Genomic DNA, 18,077 nt, shown 5'->3' with positions numbered 1-18,077 from the left:
TGTGCTGGCTCCCCATTCTTTGATCAGCACCCTCTTACAAAGCCATGCTGATTGATTCATTCACACATGCACAACCCCCCCCCTTTCATTTCATCAGAAACGAGCGGATGTGCTCGTGAAGATACATGTATGCATTTCTGCTACCTGCAAAGACTGCCTAGAACCACCTACGGGACCGCCTCTCCTGGTATGCCCCACGGAGGACCTTAAGGTCCATAAATAGCAACACACTAGTGGTCCCGGGCCCTAAGGAAGCTAGATTAGCCTCAACCAGAACCAGGGCTTTTTCAACACTGGGTCCAGCCTGGTGGAGCGCTCTGTCTCATGAGACCAGGGCCCTGCAGGATCTGATTTCTTTCCGCAGGGCCTGTAAGACAGAGTTGTTCCACCTGGCCTTGGAGTCAATTTGATCCCCTCTTTCTTTTTTCCTTTCTCCTCCTGTGATGAGGCTGCATTTTAATGTTTTAATGTTGTATTTTAATCTTGTTTTTAAGTTGTATTCATTCAACTTGTTTTTATTATTAGTTGTTAGCCACCCTAAGCCCGGCCTTGGCTGGGGAGGGCGGGGTATAAATAAAATTTATTATTATTATTATTATTATTAACACTGCAGTTTCCTTTATGGAGGAACTCTGCTTCAAAGAGAGATATTTTCATAAGTTTTAGGACAGGGGCAAGGTTTACCTCGCCTGGGCCAGTTCACTCTAGTGGAGATCCCTCCATGGGCTGGATAGCGCGCACGCCCATGATTTTCGGTGTCTACGCAGACACCATTTCTGGCACCACAGAAGCAAGTCCCCACACCACGCTGCATGGGGACTCGCCGAGCGGGCGGCTTGGTTTGGGGGCGGCTCATGGGCCTGTTAAACGACCCCCGTGGGCTGCTTGTGGCCCATGGGCCTTAGGTTGCCAACCCCTGTTTTAGGACCTAAAGCATATATGCCAGTCCAAGTTGCCAGTCTATGGTTGGACAGAAACAAGGGTAGTGTATAAGCAAATACCTATATTTATAGGCTCTTCCATAGGATCCTTCTGCTTGTCCCATTAAACAGAGCGAGAGCCAGCACTGAAAACTGAGCTGCTAATCTCCATGTTTGTTAACTTTTTTTATGCTGTTGCTGTTATTATATATGTCACCTGATTTCAGAAAGGCGAATTCAAAGTGACTTTGAGATGCAATGCCATGCTCTCCGCAAACACGACTGTGGCTGCATCTACACAACTATAAATACAAATTCTCGGCGGGGGGGGGGGGACGTTTTAAAGCTCACGATGGTAAATTTCAAAGAGTTCTGATTTCAGCTCTACAGCGTCAACTGGTGTCAGTGTTATAACTCATTCATAATTTGTTTTTACTAATGTAGCTGAGTCCTGTAAGTATTTGCTCAGGATTGAGTACAGAATTATTATTATTATTATTTAATTTTATTTATACCCCACCCATCTGGTTGGGTTTCCAACTCAGGTGTCTGATACAGTAGCAGTTCAGGCAGCGGCTGAAAACCCAAGTGCTGGGTGTGACTGACGGCCAAAATGGTACTACTCTAACCGTGGTCAGAAAAATGCATGAGGCATTAAGGGTCACAGGGGTGTGGGATATTGAAATAGAGCCCATCTTAGAATTCACACATCTTAGACCACTTCATAGGAAGTAGGGTGCAAGTCCATTTCCACCCCCAACTTAGGAATGTTGGCAGAGGGAACCTTCTTTCCAACTCCCTATGGTAGTTGTGTATTGTGGCTTCCCAATGACTTTCTAGCCTAGATGGCATTTTCCTTAAGTGAAGAAAGAAAAGCTGTGTTGTTTTTCTGGAAGGGAAAACAGATTTGAAAAAGAACTAACACTCAAAACATCCAAATACCCTCCAACAGAGACGTTATGTGCAATTCCAAGCTTATCCTAATATACCAAATTCTTTAAATCAAGTATCCTGTTAAAACTGGGCAAAAAGCCTTTCAAGCTATCCCTTCTGTGAACCTTCCATCCTATAGTTGGGGGACACTTCCATGGCTGCCCACCCTCTTGTGAGCCTGTTCTTGAACGCCCAAGACAAGGCAAACAATCAAGTTCTCAGAACTAAGCAAACTTACGTTTTAATAGATGCAGCAAAGGAAGAATCTCTCTTTTTCTCTGCTTCCCACCTTTTATTCCTTCGCCCCATTCACGTTCAATTAGGTCAAGGCCACAGGTTCCCTATGTGATGCGCTAGTGTTGAGGAAGAAAATCTCTGGAAGTAATCTATTACATCCCTAACACTGACTATGAAGAGCGCTACTACCTAATTAATGAAGAAAGAAGCTGTAAAAACATACTTGGCTGGAGTGGTGTTTTTTGTTTCGTTTTTTAAATCCAAACACTTCAAACTATTTATATGTCGCTGCCTTGAAACCACATCAGCAAGACAATCTGTTTCTTTACCTCAGGACACTGAAAAAGGAACAGAAGTTCCCAAGATGCCTAATATGAGTGAGACACACGGTTTACAACTGCCACATGTGAGTACAAACTCAAATGTTTTAAAAATGGGTCAGAGTAATTTTTAGGATTCTATTTATTAAATTCATCCGCATTTGAAAGTATTTCTATATATCAGAAGTTCCATAAAAGTAGGGCTGTGGGAACTGTACTGGGGAAACCCAAGTCCCATGCCAAGAAAACATAAACTCTGTGGTGTCTATAAATCGGCATACATTTTCACCGTTCTGCTTGTTCAACCATGGGGAGAGTAGGCTGCAATCCTAAACCCACTTACCTAGGAGTAAGTCCAATTGAATTCAGTAGGATTTACTCCTGAGTAGACACGGTTCGGATTGTTCTCTTAAGGCACCAGTTATTCGTCTCCTGGTGACTACGCATTTGGCTCAGAGCTCTCCCTCCTATCTGCATAATTTTCAAGCTTATTTTCTCAGCTACGAAAGTCAAAAACCTTTCAGATTAAAAGGTGAGGTCCACCACATGTTTATTCCCAAACCTCTGCAGAATCATAAAGTACACACAGTCCCTGTCTAAAGTTCTTTTAACATACGTCTTTTTGCCGGTTCCTTTCCGAGGTTTTGGGTGAATTCATTCTAAAAATACCTTGCAGCTTTGGAACAACAAACAGTTACTCTAACCTAATCTCTATCCTGCTCTCAGGAGAAACCCAAATAGCTCCATTCAAATGGTGATGCTAACAAGAATAGTTTTAAGAGGCCAGCCACTTGAATAAAGCAGGTTGCTAACTTTTTCTCCTGGCGGGGCTCTGAGGCCTTCAACAGAGGCAATTTCTCAGGACACACTTTTCCCATCACCGAATCTCCATAATTAAAATTTCAGGATGAATGAACAGAAGCCAAGCAAATCCTATTGCTCTGTTTGCTCCAGGATCTCAGTGTTCACAAGCCAAGTTTAGCCCTGCCCCTCTCCTCCAGTGTACAGCCCCATGCATTCCTTCTCCTTCTATAACACTGAGATGGGGAGGTATATATTAATCTGTTGCCTACTTCAGATTTGCCGATCTGCTAATGAGCTGGGTAGCAGAGGGCAATGCGTATATTTTATTTGTATTTATTTAGAGCATTTGTGCACCGCTCTTCAGCCCCAGAGGCTCCCAAAGTGGCTTAAATAAAATCAATTAAAATGAGAGATTTTGGCAATTGATCTGGGACTGGCTGCTTGCCACAGGGCATTTTTAAAAAAGGTCTAATCTGTAGCCAGCAGAGCTCAGATCCCATAAATCGGTGGCAGAGCCCATGACTTGCATGGAATAAAGTCCTGGGTTCATCCCCTACCATCTGCGATTTCAGGTAGCAAGCTTGAGAATGACTCCTGTCTGAGAGCTTGAGGAGCTGCAGCCAGCCAGATTGGGCATTACCAATGACCAGAGTTGGGTTTTTTTAAGTCACTTCTTATATCATTAACTGAGCAGGACCAGCTCATATTGTCTGGGTGTGATCAGGGGGAGGGGTGTGTGGCAAGAGCAGGAATGAAAAGCAGGTTACTGTCGGCAGTCCTGTCTTGTTTGACAGCCCACTGGGTTTTGCACAAATGCCTAGGGATGTGGAAAAGATGGAGCCACCATTGCTCCAATTCAAGGAAGCTTACCTGCCCGTGCCATTATTTTTACTGCGCACCTCACACATACAATTCCCACCCCCCCACAACCATTGGTCTTATGGTGTCCTGACCATAGCTGTCAACGTTTCCCATTTTTTAAGGGAAATTCCCTTATTCTGAATAGGATTCCTCGCAAGAAAAGGGAAAAGTTGACAGCTATGGTCCTGACTCCTTTCCCCAGCCCCTGGCTTCATTTTTCCCCTGGCATCTGCATTCACTTCCAGCCCAGCCCAGCAACGATGTCTGGCGTAGAAGATGCCATTGTCCCTTTGGAGACGTACAAAGTAGACAACTGCATCCAGCTTCCCCCTCAAGGTAGCAGAGAGGAAATCCTATTTCCCTGTTGTCCCTTTCGCATCCAGCCAAAACACGGACAGGCCAGCTGCTTCGGAGAGGTGTATTTGACTGCTGTACACAGAGCGTACCGCCTCGCCTCCGCTTCTTCCAAAGGTCACCGTGACAGCAGGCCATTCAGCCGTGTGAAGCGGGAGAGGGTGAGGCGAATTCCCTGCGTCTTTTCTCTCCATCCACAAAACGCACACACCCCACCCCAGTTCCCAACATCCGTTCACAGGCCAAGCGGCAGACGGCAATGGATAGCTGCTCTCGGGACCGGTTTTAGCCAGCGCCAAAAGAAGGAGAACTATTTAACTAAAAAGAAAAGAAAAGAAATAAAAGCACAGTGAAAACCCTTCTGGGTAGCCTACGAGATCTTTCCTCCCTCTGGTGCAGCGGCGTGAGAGAGTGATGGCGAGCATCAGGAGCTGGGAGAGGGAATCAAACCGGATTCTTCTTTCTCTTGCTTGATCTCGCAGAGTTTGAACTCGCCGCCGGGCTGAGACTCCGATGACTCGCCTCCTCTCGGGTTCTCTTTCGAATGGCACTTCTGGTGTTTCACCAGCACCCCCCTCTGCCTGAACCTCCGTCCGCACTCCATGCAGCGGTAGGGCTTCTCCCCCGTGTGGATCCTCTGGTGCGTGATCAGGTCCGAGAGCCTGGTGAAGCGCCTCTCGCACTCGTCGCACGGGTAGGGCTTCTCTCCCGTGTGGATCTTTTGGTGCCTGGTGAGGTCGGAAGGGTAGGCGAACCTCCGGCCACACACTTTGCAGGAGAAGGGCTTCTCCCCCGAGTGCGTCCGCTGGTGGGAGACGAGGTTCGAGTGCTGGATGAACCTCTTCCCGCACACGCTGCAGGCGTGGGGTTTCTCCCCCGTGTGGATCCTCCGGTGGGTGGTGAGGGAGGAAGAGGAGACGAAGCGTTTCCCGCAGTCGGCGCAGGCGTAGGGCTTCTGCCCCATGTGGTTCCGCTCGTGGATCTTCAGGGCCGACTGGTGGCTGAAGCATTTCTGGCAGTAGGAGCAGCGGTAAGGCTGCTCTCCCGAATGGCTCCTCTGGTGACTGACAAGGTACGCTCGCTGGCTGAAGGTGTCCCCGCACTCGGAGCAGATGTGGGGCTTCTCTCCCGAGTGGATTTTCTGGTGTCTCGTAAGGTGTGAGAGCTGGCTGAAGCTCTTCCCACACTCGACACACAGGTAGGGCTTTTCTCCTGTGTGGACGTTCAGGTGCTTGGCCAGGTCCGAGGGGCGGGTGAAGCTCTTGCCACATTCGATGCAGAGGTGGGATTTCTCTTTCCTTTGGGCTCCCTCTGGGGCTGCGGGCGCCGCCGCCACCTCTTCCTCTACTTCCTCTCTCCTCGATCTCTGGTGTTCAAATTGCTCCTCGGTTCTGCTGGCTGTGTTAGTGGTGCCTGGAGGGTGAGGAGGCAAATGACAATGTTGGGCCGTGGGCCATTGCAAAGGTGGGAGGAAGATGGGGCAAAAAAAAAACTAGGGCTGGATCTACACCGACCTTTCCAACGTTATTAGAACGATATTAGATACAGTGGTGCCTCGGGTTAAGAACTTAATTCGTCCGGGAGGTCCGTTCTTAACCTGAAACTGTTCTTAACCTGAGGTACCACTTTAGCTAATGGGGCCTCCCGCTGCTGCTGCGTGATTTCTGTTCTCATCCTGAGGTAAAGTTCTTAACCTGAGGTACTATTTCTGGGTTAGCGGAGTCTGTAACCTAAAGCGTCTGTAACCTGAGGTACGACTGTATATCGTTCTAAAACGTCACAGGGCATACTGGTAAATTTAAAATGTTCTTTTCCATGTTTTCTCTGTAAAAATGCTGGTTCCCTACTGCTGGTTCCTCAGTGATTTGCAGCACCCATTTTAATAACACATTATGAATGTTAAAAGTAGAATGTAATGTGTTCTTCTAAGTTATGAAAAGCATTCCTTAACTCTTCCACCGAGACCATATAACACCGGTCCTGAAAGACCTACACTGGCTCCCAGTACGTTTCCAGGCACAATTCAAAGTCTTGGTGCTGACCTTTAATGCCCTAAACGGCCTCCGTCCAGTATACCTGAAGGAGCGTCTCCACCCCCATCGTTCTGCCCAGACAGTGAGGTCTAGCTCTGAGGGCCTTCTGGCGGTTCCCACACTGTGCAAAGTGAGGTTATAGGGAACCAGGCAGAGGGCCTTCTTGGTAGTGGCACCCACCCTGTGGAACACCCTCCCACCAGATGTCAAAGAAATAAACAACTACCAGACTTTTAGAAGACATCTGAAGGCAGCCCTGTTTAGGGAAGCTTTTAATATTTGATGAATTATTGTATTTTAATACAGTGGTACCTCGGGTTAAGAACTTAATTCATACTGGAGGTCTGTTTTTAACCTGAAACTGTTCTTAACCTGAAGCACCACTTTAGCTAAAGAGGCCTCCTGCTGCCGCTGCGCCGCCGCTGCACGATTTCTGTTCTTATCCTGAAGCAAAGTTCTTAACCCGAGGTAATATTTCTGGGTTAGCGGAGTCTGTAACCTGAAGCGTATGTAACCTGAAGCGTATGTAACCCGAGGTACCACTGTATTTTGCTGGAAGCCACCCAGCAGGGTGGCTGGGGAAACCCATCTAGATGGGTGGGGTATAAATAATAAATTATTATTATTATTATTATTATTATTATTATTATTATTATTCCTTAACATTACAAACCATGAGTGAAGATCCACTCTAGGAGTGGGATACATCTAACCAGCCCCACTTGCCCCTGTGCCAAGTGTTGGTGTCAACTAATCTCCTTCCCCCATGCACCCCCTCTTCAAATTGGCTTAGGGAAGGTCCAGAGAATCTGCAGAACAGCATATTGAGGGAGGGAGGAAAGGGGTATCATTCTGTCTGGAGAGCTGAAATGATTGTGCAGACAGAACAAATGGAAGAGAGGAAAATGGAATTCCACTCTAGGCAAGTAAGCACATTTTCAGTGGGCAGCAAGAGCTTGTAAGACTCAACACCAATTGTACCAGAGGGAGTCTTACCCACTAGGCAGGCGCCGCCGTTATCTTGCTTCCTGACCTCCCTGCCAAGCTGCCTCTGCCTGGCATCCAGCGGAGCTCTCTGCGCTTCAGAAAAATCCACAGCCACCTCTCGGAACGGCTCGTGCCCCTGAAACAGCATTGAAAGTCCTGCTCACAAAGAGGCTGGCAGCCCAGCAGTAGAGGGTGTTCTTTGCATATATGGAAACCTCGATTCCTAGCATACCCATTCAATGGACCTGGGACAGCAGAGTTAAAAGCTACCTGTGTGTGAGATCATGAAAAACGGGGTAGGAAACTTCCAGATGGACAGGACTGGGTTAAATGCAGTAGGGCAGCAGTGAATTTTGAAGTGCAGGGACTGATCATGACAGCAGCCACAACCCCAACCACATGACAATCCAACAGTAGCATTTGGTTTCATGCAGAAAGAGAAAAAGGGGGGGGGAGAGAGAGAAAGAAACAGTGGTTCTCAAAGGGTGTGGGAAGAGAGGCTGGCAAGTGTGGTGGGAAGATTCAAGGACAATCTAAGAAACATTTAAACATTTCAGCGTACTAAATAGTATAGTATCAAAAAAATTTTTTGCAGAATATGCAAAGATATCTTTTCAAAAGCATCAAGCGATACTGCAAGCTCACATCTCTCGTTGAGTTTGTTTACCTACTTAAGGTACATATGTAACAGGCTCATTTATAATTATATTTTGGGAATGATCCACGTTCTTACGTGGCTACATTGTTTCGTACTTCCTGGATGTCCCATGATCATCTTACAAAGATCATCGTCTTCGTGTGCCTCCTCCTCGAGAGGTCCAGAGGGTGGCAACACGAGAACGGGGCCTTCTCTGCAGTGGCTCCCCATCTGTGGAATTCTCTCCCCAGGGAAGTTTGCCTGGCTCCTTCATTATACACCTTTAGGCACCAGGCAAAAACGTTCCTTTTTAACCAGGCCTTTGGTTGATCTGATTGACATCCTATGCCCTTTTCAAATGTTTTTTTTTGGGGGGGGGGGAAGCTATTGGGTTGTTGTTTTTATATACAGTGGTACCTCGGGTTAAGAACTTAATTCGTTCCGGAGGTCCGTTCTTAAGCTGAAACTGTTCTTAACCTGAAGCACAATTTCTGTTCTCATCCTGAAGCAAAGTTCTTAACCCGAGGTAATATTTCTGGGTTACCGGAGTCTGTAATCTGAAACGTATGTAACCTGAAGCGTCTGTAACCCGAGGCACCACTGTATGTATTTTGTGGTTTTATATCTTGATTTTATTCTGTGAACTGCCCTGAGACCCCCAGGTATAGGGTGGTATATAAATTCAAAAAATAATAATAGTTGTGTTCCATGTTATATATTGAGCGCTGCTAGGAGATTCCGTTTTCCAATCTGTAAAAAATCTGGTGGTGGCACGAGCAAGTTTTTATTCTAAAAGTGTGTCCAGAAAAAAAAAAGTTTGAGAACCACTGGCCTGCACTTTCCCCACTGTTTCTGCCTTTGCTGCTTCCCTCACCTGTTCTTCCTGCTGCTCGCCTTCCTGCTGCCTCAGAATGAAGCCTTCTGCCAGGGCCACTGCTTGGGCGCAGGTCTCTGGGCTCCGATCCCGGACCTGACTTTGGATTTCCTGAGGCAGGATGGTCAGGAACTGCTCCAGGATCAGCAGCTCCACGATCTGCTCCTTCGTACGGCTCTCCGGCTCCAGCCAGCAGTGGCAGAGCTCCCTCAGCCGGCCGCAAACCTCCCGAGGTCCCTCAGCCTCCTGGTAGCAGAACTGCCGGAATCGCTGGCGATGGATCTCCGTGCCGGTGGAGTTCCCTTGCAGGAAGGCGGCCTTCACCTTCCCGTAGTCCATCTTGTCTCTGGAGGCCAGGCTGCTCAGCGCCTGGTGGGCTTCCGCGCTGAAGGCCGGCATCAGCCGCGTCAGAGCATCTCCCCTGGGCCACTGGCAGGCGCCAAAGATCCTCTCGAAAGCAACCAGGTCGTCCCAGGAGGTCAGCTCTGGCAACGGCGCGTTCCCCCATCTTGCATGAGGGGACTGCATCGTCTTCAGGAAATCCTGCCACTGGGTGTGCAAGTGCTGAGGTATGCTGCCCTCCTGGCGTGGCACTGCCCAGCAAGGTAGCTCCCGGATGGCTCCCGGACGGATGGCAAAGCTCTCTCTTCCTGCTCCGTCCAAGCTCTCTGCTGGCCTTGGGCCTGCCGGGTCCTGTTTCTCCATTTTCCCTACTGGCCTCGTCGTCTCGTCAAACCTTTCCTGAACCCGGAGACCCACAGCTGCCACATCCCGCGACTATTCAGCCATTTTACCTTTCTGGAGACGGATTTATCTCCACCCTCTCAGCTGCCCACCCCTTCAACTACTCTCACACTTGGAATCCTCTCCTACTCTTATTTATTTTTTCCTGTTTTCTGCACCATATACCCTTGCGAGGGTATATGATACCCTCCTGACAGTGCTTGTGGGTTTGAACAGCAGGGTCGCGGACAAGGCCCGAGTTCTTGTTCAGATACTTGGAGCTTGTTCCTGAGTAAGAAAGAGAGAAAAATAATAATTAAAATTAATCTGGGGGTTCCCTCATTGCGAGAAGTGAGGTTGCAGAGAACCAGGCAGAGGGCCCTTTTAGATAGTGGAATGCCCTCCCAGCAGATGTCAAACAGATAAATAGCTATGTTTTTAAAAAGATGTCGGAAGGCAGCCCTGTTCAGGAAAGGGTTTTTTGTGTGATGTTGTATTGTGCTTTTACTGTTTTTTTGTTGGGAGCTGCCCAGAGTGGCTGGAACAACCCGGTAAATGGGTGGCTTATTATTATTATTATTATTATTATTATTATTATTATTATTATTAATTTGTTAAAACTTTTCTTTTTAAATGTTACATTTTTACATAGTTGGAAAAGTGCTCCAAAAATTGTGGCTCACATCCGTCCTCCAGGTTGCTTAGGAAAGTGTACCTAGGGCTGTTTGTTTCTGTCCCTGCCCTAAAAGAATCCTGCAATATGAAGTTAGCCTGAGAAATAACAACCAGTGGTTTCTCTTGACAGACTGGCTGGCAGAAGGGGAGGATATTTTGAGCATAGTAGAATTGAGGGCCTAAATCAGGGGTCGTCTAGGTGTTGTTGGACTGCAACTTCCATCATCCCTTGCCATGCCTGAAAGCCCTGCTCTGTCGCAACTCAGTGACACAGCTTGCAGAAGACCCCAGATTCAGTTGCCCAGTAAAAGGATGATGGAGCAAGGCCATGAGGACAACTTCCTTCTGCCTGAGGCCCTGGAGAGCTGCTGCCAGTCAGAGCAAGCAATACTGAGTTAGATGGACAAATAGGCAGCTTCCTACATTCCCACAGGTATTATTTAATAATTCTTTCACAGGTTAAGCAGAATTCTGGCACTTAAAACACATCTCAAAGCTGAAGTTTTGGTGTGTTCCAGGTTCATATGAAACCTAGCTTGGGCATGAGGCTTCATACACAACCTACATTTAAAGCATTCCACCTCCTCACAAAAGGACGCTGAGAACTGTAGCTTATAGACCCTCCAAGTGTCCCCATTTTTCAGGGACTGTCCCGGATTTACAGAAGCCGTCCCAGTTTCTGATTTGATCCCGGAATGTCCCACTTTTCCTTAGGACGTTCCTATTTTCATTGGAAAAAATGTTGAAAGGTTTGGTAGGACATCCTTATTTTCATCAGAGAAATGTTGGAGGATACGAGCTTTACCCCTCACAGGGCGACAATTCCCAGCATCCTTAACAAACTACAGTTCCCAGGGCTTGGGGTGTTGTTGCTAATGTGCTTTAAATGGATGGTATGTCTGCAGCCTGAGTCTTTGAAGGGGAAACTTGGGTAAAAAATGATATAGTAGCAGAAATCTTTTGATAAGACTTAGGAGGGCAGGAGCTCCTCCCCACCATTTTCTTTCTTTCTTTCAGAATTTTGTTCATTGATGTTGGGAAATCAATTCTTAAGAGGCTTGATTGTGCTAACTAATTGTTATGAGGCAATCTGTTGGATTTATTTTTATACACAAAAAATACGTGTTATTCTCTGGGAGCAACACATGGCATCAAGTGTCTGCCAAAATCATGCGCAGATGGACATCTCTGCTACCCAGTTTATTACAACTACACAGATGTGGTGAAATCATTCTTAATGTTTTCACTCAGGCTCGGAGAGTCACATTAGATATACCCAAATCCCTGGATGGTTGTGCTGGGACACAGTTTATCCCTCTCCCATCCATGGATCAAGGGGTGCTGCCTGAATTATTTCTGTCGCAGGGCGGCTGTTTTTAGTTCTTGTGAGACGCAGAGGAGCCCAGAGAGTAGGAATGGAACAGAAGGGGGGAAAACAGAGGTGTTATTGTCTCAGGGACCAAAAGCAGGCTCAGCATGCAGATTCCTTAATCGGCTCAGGAGTTAAATACGTTTCTGCAGAGCTCGCCCTCCCCACCACCACCAGGCAGCGGTGTCCACTGGGGCTCCCCCTCCCCAATTCAAAAACAAAACCCACTCTCCACCTCAAGTCCTGCAAGCAGCTTGCCCTACAAGCGCGTGAGAATGGGGTGTGCACGGATCCTATTGCCCCTTCCTGGCCCACCCCAATTAAACTAGCCAAGTCTGCTGGGACTCTCTTCCTTCAGTGAGTGGCTGGAAATGGGGAGTCCTAAAGAAAGGGGTGTTTCGTAAGCAAAGCGCGCGGGGCGGGGGGGTCGGATCTGTGGTGGCAGGATTCCATTTTGGGGGAATCCTGCCTTTCCCGTTGGAGGGAGTTTCCCCTGAATGCAACCATTCAGCAGAAAGAAGGTTCCTTCCGTTCCCTCCCACTCGGCGAACAAGCGAGCAAAACACAAAACTCCGGATTGTCTCCTTTTGTGTGTCTCTCTCTCTTTTTTTAACGGAATTAAGTTAATCCCACCATGGCTCCCCTCCCCCCACACCCCTCCCGCCTCCCCTCCCCACTTTTTTATTAGTAGTAGCAGCAACAGCAGCATTGCATTTAAGGCATGGCATTCCATGAAGCCTGGCTACTTGGGACTCGGTGCAGCCGGTTGGGGGCGGACGCCTCGACCCTGGACAAAGGGAGAGAGAGAGAGAAGCAGATCCATGGAGCAGGCCCCACTGAAGCGCCCCCCCCCCATGCTTGCACAGACCACGGCCGTCGTTTCCCAACTCCACAAAGAAGAGGCGAGACGAGTGTGTGTGTGTGTGCGTGCCCCCCCCCGCTCCTGCAAAGCTTTCCACGCAGATCTGCAGAGATCCGTGGAAAGGAATTAGCCCCCCTCCGGCTGCCTCCTTTGCCAGCCTTCCCCTCTTCCCCCCCCCACACCCGGATTTTGCTCTTCGGCTCCGCCTGATTCACCCCCCCCCCCCATTTTCTCCCTCCCTTGCAGCCGCATCGGCTCTTCCCCCTTTGCCCAGATGCCCCTGAAACTCACCGCTCCCCACAGCTCTTTCCTCCGCGCGGACCCCTGAGGATCTCGAGCCCTGCAGACACAATCCCACCCCCCCTTGCACACCCCTTAATAAAATTCAAATCCCGAGGTTTTTTAATCCAGGGCGGAGCAGGATGGCGCCTGGGCTATTGCATCTCGCCCCCCCACCCCGCCGCCTCTCGGCTTCCTGGGCCTCTCCAGGGCTTAGCTCTCACTCAATAGGACTAAGCCGGCTTAAATCCAAGGGCTCCTGTTTAACTGGTTTGAGGATCGGGCTGCCACTCAATTTAACTCTTGACGCGTCTCGGCCTTAGAGGGGTGTTTGCGTTATGGATGTTTGGAGCAGTTGAGTTTTGACTTTTCTCTCTTGGCAAAGGCGAAGTTCCCTGGCACTGCAGAAAGCGAGATCGTGGGGCTTGCAAGGTTTAAAGTCGTTCGGTTCCAGTTCCGCCCTCCCAAAAAACAACACCGCACCAATGGTCTCCTTTCTGGCGCTACCTTAACGGAAAGAGGCGCCGTGTTCCCTTCCTGCACTGCACAGCGTTTCAACAACAATAAATCACGCACCGTGCCGTGCCTGTTTCCACAACCATTCCAAAAGTAATAGAATCAGTTGAGATTACCAGTTGCTCTCCCGAGGTTGTTGAGCAACGGATTTTCAACGCAGTCGCATCTTCTGACATCTGTGGCTGAGCGTGCGGCTCTCGAGACCTGCTTTAAATTTCTCCACGTGGAAATGGAGATACAGTAGCTGGAATCGAGGGTGTTTTCAACCTCCCCAGGACATTCTGTAAGTGGTCTGAAAGTGGCCACCAAGGGAGGCTTGCAATCTTAAACGGGGTTTCAGTACTGTCACTTGTTTGTTGACTCAAAACCATAACTTTTAATCACACTATAAGTCCTAACTAGCTTACCGACAGGCTGTGATGCTGCTCTGGAAATAATGTTTTAGGGAGTAATCAGACTTTATAGAGAGGACAAGGATGGCAAAGTAATCTATGGTGTGTAGAGGATGGGAATCACACATTTTAGGGAAACATCAGCATTGGCTTTCTGTTACTTTAAGAGGGGAATTCAGGGTCTGAATTTTGACCTGAAAACGTTCAAAGCTGCTTGGAATCCCCCCTTGTGTACCTTAGCTAATCTCTCTTCTTTTCTTATACAGTAATGCTACCCCTCACTCTAGGATCAACTGAAAATGCCATCTTAATAATTCTGTGTTGATTTGCAAAATTATTATCACAGGCGCAGTAAGCTGTTCCCACCTCATCTGTTTGGCTGCTCCGCAACTGTAGGATTTCCTTTCCTGAGAGATTCACCAAAGTTTGAACCAGTATATTTTGAGGACGAATTGTAAGACCTTAACTGGATTATCTTAAATATGGAGCACTAAAAACCAGAGATACAGTTTATTAAATGTGTAATTTTACTTTTGCTGGCCTTGTTCTATCGATATTCTAGAACTAGGTCTCAAACACATGCAGATGGTTTAGTTTATCATCAGTGACAATGTAATCTTAGAAGAAAGTCCCACTGAGGTATGTGAGACTGGCTCCCAGTGAAGCATTTTTACACACACACACCAAACACGTACCTGGGACTTGGTCCCATTGAACTCAATGGTGCTTGCTTATGAGTGGACATACATATAGGACTGAGTTGTTAACGTATTGATAATTTATGACTTGGAGCCAAACAAAGACATGAAATGAATCTATTGAAAGAGGTGATGTGAGGCGATGTAATAGTTCTGTTTATGGTGTTGGGTCTGTGAGGGTTTCACTCATTCAGGTTATCAAGCGATGAATATACATTAGTCAACTAGCCGTTACTTGAGTTGCTCACCTGAAACCAAGATGGAACAGGTCAGAAACATAAATCATTACACATGAAACTAAATAACTAGCCATCACCAAGTATGCCCATGTTCTAAGCAATGCATCCTTGCCCTATAAAACAAATATAAAATCATACGCTTTCATGCATAAAGCTACCACCTAAAAACTCAAGTTTATAGCCCATATTCTCAAATGCCTGTTGTTTTACTATAGGTACAGACTGATGGTGTATACGGAATTTGTCCCTGATACTGAACTGGTTGTTCTTGTTTTACACCATGTCATCTTTGGGACCAGCCACCTCTGATTCTGACTTTCCTTGCATATTCTGTTTCTGACATTCTGTAAATGTTGACATTTTGGGGTCAATATATTTTGCAAAATAAAAACAGGTAGATGTGGTAGTTACACGTGAAAATGAAACAAAAATTGTATGTGATATGTGTGCATATTTTATGGGGCAAAAGGAAATATTTTTGAAGCTAATTTCAGAAATGATTTGAGACATGCCACTGAGCCACAAATAAATTTTATTTAAAATTATTTTATTTATTCTATTTGTAGGGAATGGTTCAGTTATTGCGATAACTCTGAACCCTTCTGATGATCTTCTTGTGCATGTGACACAGAGCCAGTGTAACTATTCTCGTCTGCTAAATGATTATAACTGTGTCTGACACATCTGCAGTGTCATCTAAAGTCAGGAAGACTCATCCCATGATGTTGTCTATGTTAAATCTTATTGTGGTAACTTACAATCATATATAAAGCAACATAGGTTGTTCTAGTGTAAGAACCACACAGCCATTAAATCTCTGAGTCGTCATGTCTGCATTCACTCTCAGCAACCACATAATGTTGGAACTATATTTGTCAGAGATAAGATTTTGCCACTGCAATACCATTTACATATACTGTTGTTACCAGTAGCCAACATGTGGTGTAGCCAACAAGACTATCCTGCATGCTTGTAAACTCATGTCACCACTGCAGTTTTTACACCTAGATCCTATGCACTGATTTCCTGAGGTCTAGTAAGTTTTTGAACAGTTTTCCTAGGAGCATGGGAGGACAGCTTCCCACCTTTTTCTGAAAGACAGCCTGTCTGCAAGAGCCTTGTGTTCAAGCCCTGGACTGCCAACCATTAACCTGGGGTGGTCAAATTTTGGGGGGCCAAGGGTTGCACTGACACATGATCAACCCTCCAGGGGCTGCATATCAAAGTGGGCATGGCCAAAGTGTAAAAAGGGGTGCAACAATAACAGTTCTCAAGGCTGCCTTTCAGAGGACTTTCTGGTCAGTTGTTCCACACTATTTTCAATCATTTAAGTTTTGAAAAGGTTTTGTTGTTGCTGTTAAAAGACAAATTTCCAGGGGGTCTTGCAGGCACAGAAATATTTTTGGCACTACAGTCATACCTCTTGTTACATTAGGTTCAGGTTACGTTCTTTCAGGATACGTACTGCGGCGACCTGGAAGTAACGGAACGGGTTACTTCTGGGTTTTGCAGACGCACAACATGACATCACGCACATGTGCAGAAGTGGCGACCCGTGCACGCGCAGACGCGGGTTGCTCTCTGCTCAGGTTGCGAACGGGGCTCTGGAATGGATCCCGTTCGCAACCAGAGGTACCACTACAGTGGAGTGCCTATAGGAGTAGTCAGCAATCCCTTACCCCCAGCAATGATCAGGGATGATGGAAGTTGTAATGCAACATCTGGAGGGCATCACATTGGCTATCCTTGTTTTAGACATACACCCAACAGGTCTAGCCTAGCAATCTATGCCCATGGCCAGATTTTGGTTTTTCAAATTTCAGCAGTGCCGTGTGAGACCAAAATTATGCTCCCCCTGCCTCTCGCCTTTTCTGCATGTGCACGTCATAGTTTCAATGTCCTGCGGTGCCCCTCTTGACATGGTGCCCAGTGTGGGGGAAAACAATCATGCTGCCCTAAATCTGTCTCTGCCATGGCACACGCCTTAGAACTGTCTCCAAAATACATACTGTGAGCAAACCATTTTCCTCAGCATAATTCTAGAAGACTGCAGTCAGTCTGGAAGCACAGCCAGTGTGCTTGGCTAACAGGTAGCACCTTTGATTACACAAAATTAGGTGGCCTCAGTTTATGGGTGTAGCCAGGATTTATGTTGGGGGAGGGCAGAACCGAGTTATCTGTGATGTGATTGGTCAGTGAAGTATTGGAAACAACAACTGCTCCCTTTCCCTTATGGAAAGAGCCCTTATAGAGTCCTTTGTAGGTACTCCATCGGTAGGAGAAAATAACAGAATATTAAGAAGCAAAGTAGCTAGTAAGCCTGATCTTTATTAAAGATGTTGCAACGGGGTGCTCCCCCACACACGGGGGGACGACGACCCAGGACAAAGGTGTGCAAGCCCTTATATAACTTTTGAACTGCCCACCCTGTAGCTCAAGACCACCCCTCCATACAGCATACATATATCACAGAAGCAGTCATATGTACATCCAAGAAGGGGCAGACCACAACAGAAATCAGTGATTGTTTTTATCCTGTCTGCCAGGTTACCTGATTGAATTACCTGGGCATCCTGGCCACTCTCTTGTTATAACTACTCAATTATTGAATACAGGTCACAGGCTCACCCTATTCATATCTTAACTGTGCTCTAGAGACAGGCTTTGTGAGCAAAGAGACAATGGGGAGGCTCTCCATTTCCTTCAACCTTGCAGAGAAATATTTGAGGTCATTTTGGGAGAGAGAAAATGGTTTCAGGACTTTTCTGTGGGTTTCAGACATGTGGTTTACATATTTGTATGTGTTTACTTGGTACATTTATGAGCATCTATTTTATATACATGTATATAAGACCTTAAAATTCTTATAACATATTTTATTTATTGACTTTATTTAGGGGAGGCAGCTGCACCCCCTGGCTAAGCCCATGGTTTCAGAAAAAAATAATATTGTTGCTACAAGTCTTCAGTACAATAAAGCCAGAGTCTTTTAAAACTAATGAAGATACTAAAGTAGTTGAAATGTAAGCAGAAAACAAAACAAAAAAACTGGCTAGGCCCAGTTTTTCGCATGACGACATCATGACCATGTGCTTCGCGGAAGAGAGAAGACTGCTCCGTCTTCCTGCACGCGCTACCTTGCAAGACGAGAAAAGGGAAAGAACTACAACTCCCGGCATGCATCTTTGCAGATGAAACAACGTTCGCCCTTACACTTCATCCGATGCATCCTGGGAAACATCCGGGCTTTTATCAAACCACTTCTTCCTTTTTTGAAAAATCATTCCGCAAAGGAGGGAAAGGGAATATAATCCCATTTTTTAAAAAGGCCCAGAGTCGGGACTGAGCGAGGGGAAGCCCGACA

General features: G+C 46.8%; 2 protein-coding genes across 9 annotated transcripts in view; one reads left to right on the top strand and one right to left on the bottom strand.

Moving 5' to 3' along the window:
- The window catches only part of IKZF4 (IKAROS family zinc finger 4), an 84,327-nt gene extending 69,069 nt beyond the window's left edge, over positions 1-15,258 (top strand). Inside the window, exons 9-11 of one of the 5 annotated variants that reach the window (XR_014544422.1) lie at positions 2,425-2,500; positions 10,643-10,791; positions 14,929-15,144. Coding sequence is in view for 4 of the 5 variants with exons in the window: in XM_083598768.1 (XP_083454894.1) it covers positions 2,425-2,467 (43 nt within the window). In the remaining variant the exon portion in view is untranslated. The other 4 variants (XM_083598768.1, XM_083598769.1, XM_083598770.1 and 1 more) reach the window with 4 other exon arrangements.
- LOC310755588 (uncharacterized protein) lies at positions 2,535-17,982 on the bottom strand. 4 transcript variants are annotated; one of them, XM_083598750.1, is made up of 5 exons: positions 17,626-17,982; positions 13,445-13,676; positions 8,961-9,971; positions 7,459-7,585; positions 2,535-5,842 (listed from the first exon to the last, which is right to left on the bottom strand). In XM_083598750.1, the coding sequence occupies exons 3-5, from the start codon at positions 9,663-9,665 to the stop codon at positions 4,854-4,856; spliced, it is 1,821 nt and encodes a 606-aa protein (XP_083454876.1). In that variant the 5' UTR covers positions 9,666-9,971; positions 13,445-13,676; positions 17,626-17,982; the 3' UTR covers positions 2,535-4,853. The 4 variants fall into 4 exon arrangements, with proteins under 4 accessions (XP_083454876.1, XP_083454877.1, XP_083454874.1 ...); XM_083598751.1 differs by having other exon boundaries at positions 13,501-13,676; XM_083598748.1 differs by lacking the exon at positions 17,626-17,982 and having other exon boundaries at positions 12,881-13,513.
- Positions 17,983-18,077: the final 95 nt, after the last annotated feature.

Source organism: Podarcis filfolensis, assembly GCF_964270895.1.
Source record: "Podarcis filfolensis genome assembly, chromosome: 2".
NCBI classification, from domain to species: domain Eukaryota; kingdom Metazoa; phylum Chordata; class Lepidosauria; order Squamata; family Lacertidae; genus Podarcis; species Podarcis filfolensis.
Note: the sequence above shows the minus strand (reverse complement) of the source record. Positions and strands in the feature narration are given on the sequence as shown.

What these genes read in the sequence shown, in the direction of transcription:
- LOC310755588 (XM_083598750.1), bottom strand. Translation starts at nt 9,665, where the DNA reads ATGGAGAAACAGGACCCGGCAGGCCCAAGGCCAGCAGAGAGCTTGGAC. An exon ending in GCGAGCAGCAGGAAGAACAG is followed by an intron (nt 7,586 to 8,960) that starts GTGAGGGAAGCA and finishes ATGCTGTTTCAG; the next exon opens with GGGCACGAGCCGTTCCGAGA. An exon ending in CGGCGGCGCCTGCCTAGTGG is followed by an intron (nt 5,843 to 7,458) that starts GTAAGACTCCCT and finishes CTCACCCTCCAG; the next exon opens with GCACCACTAACACAGCCAGC.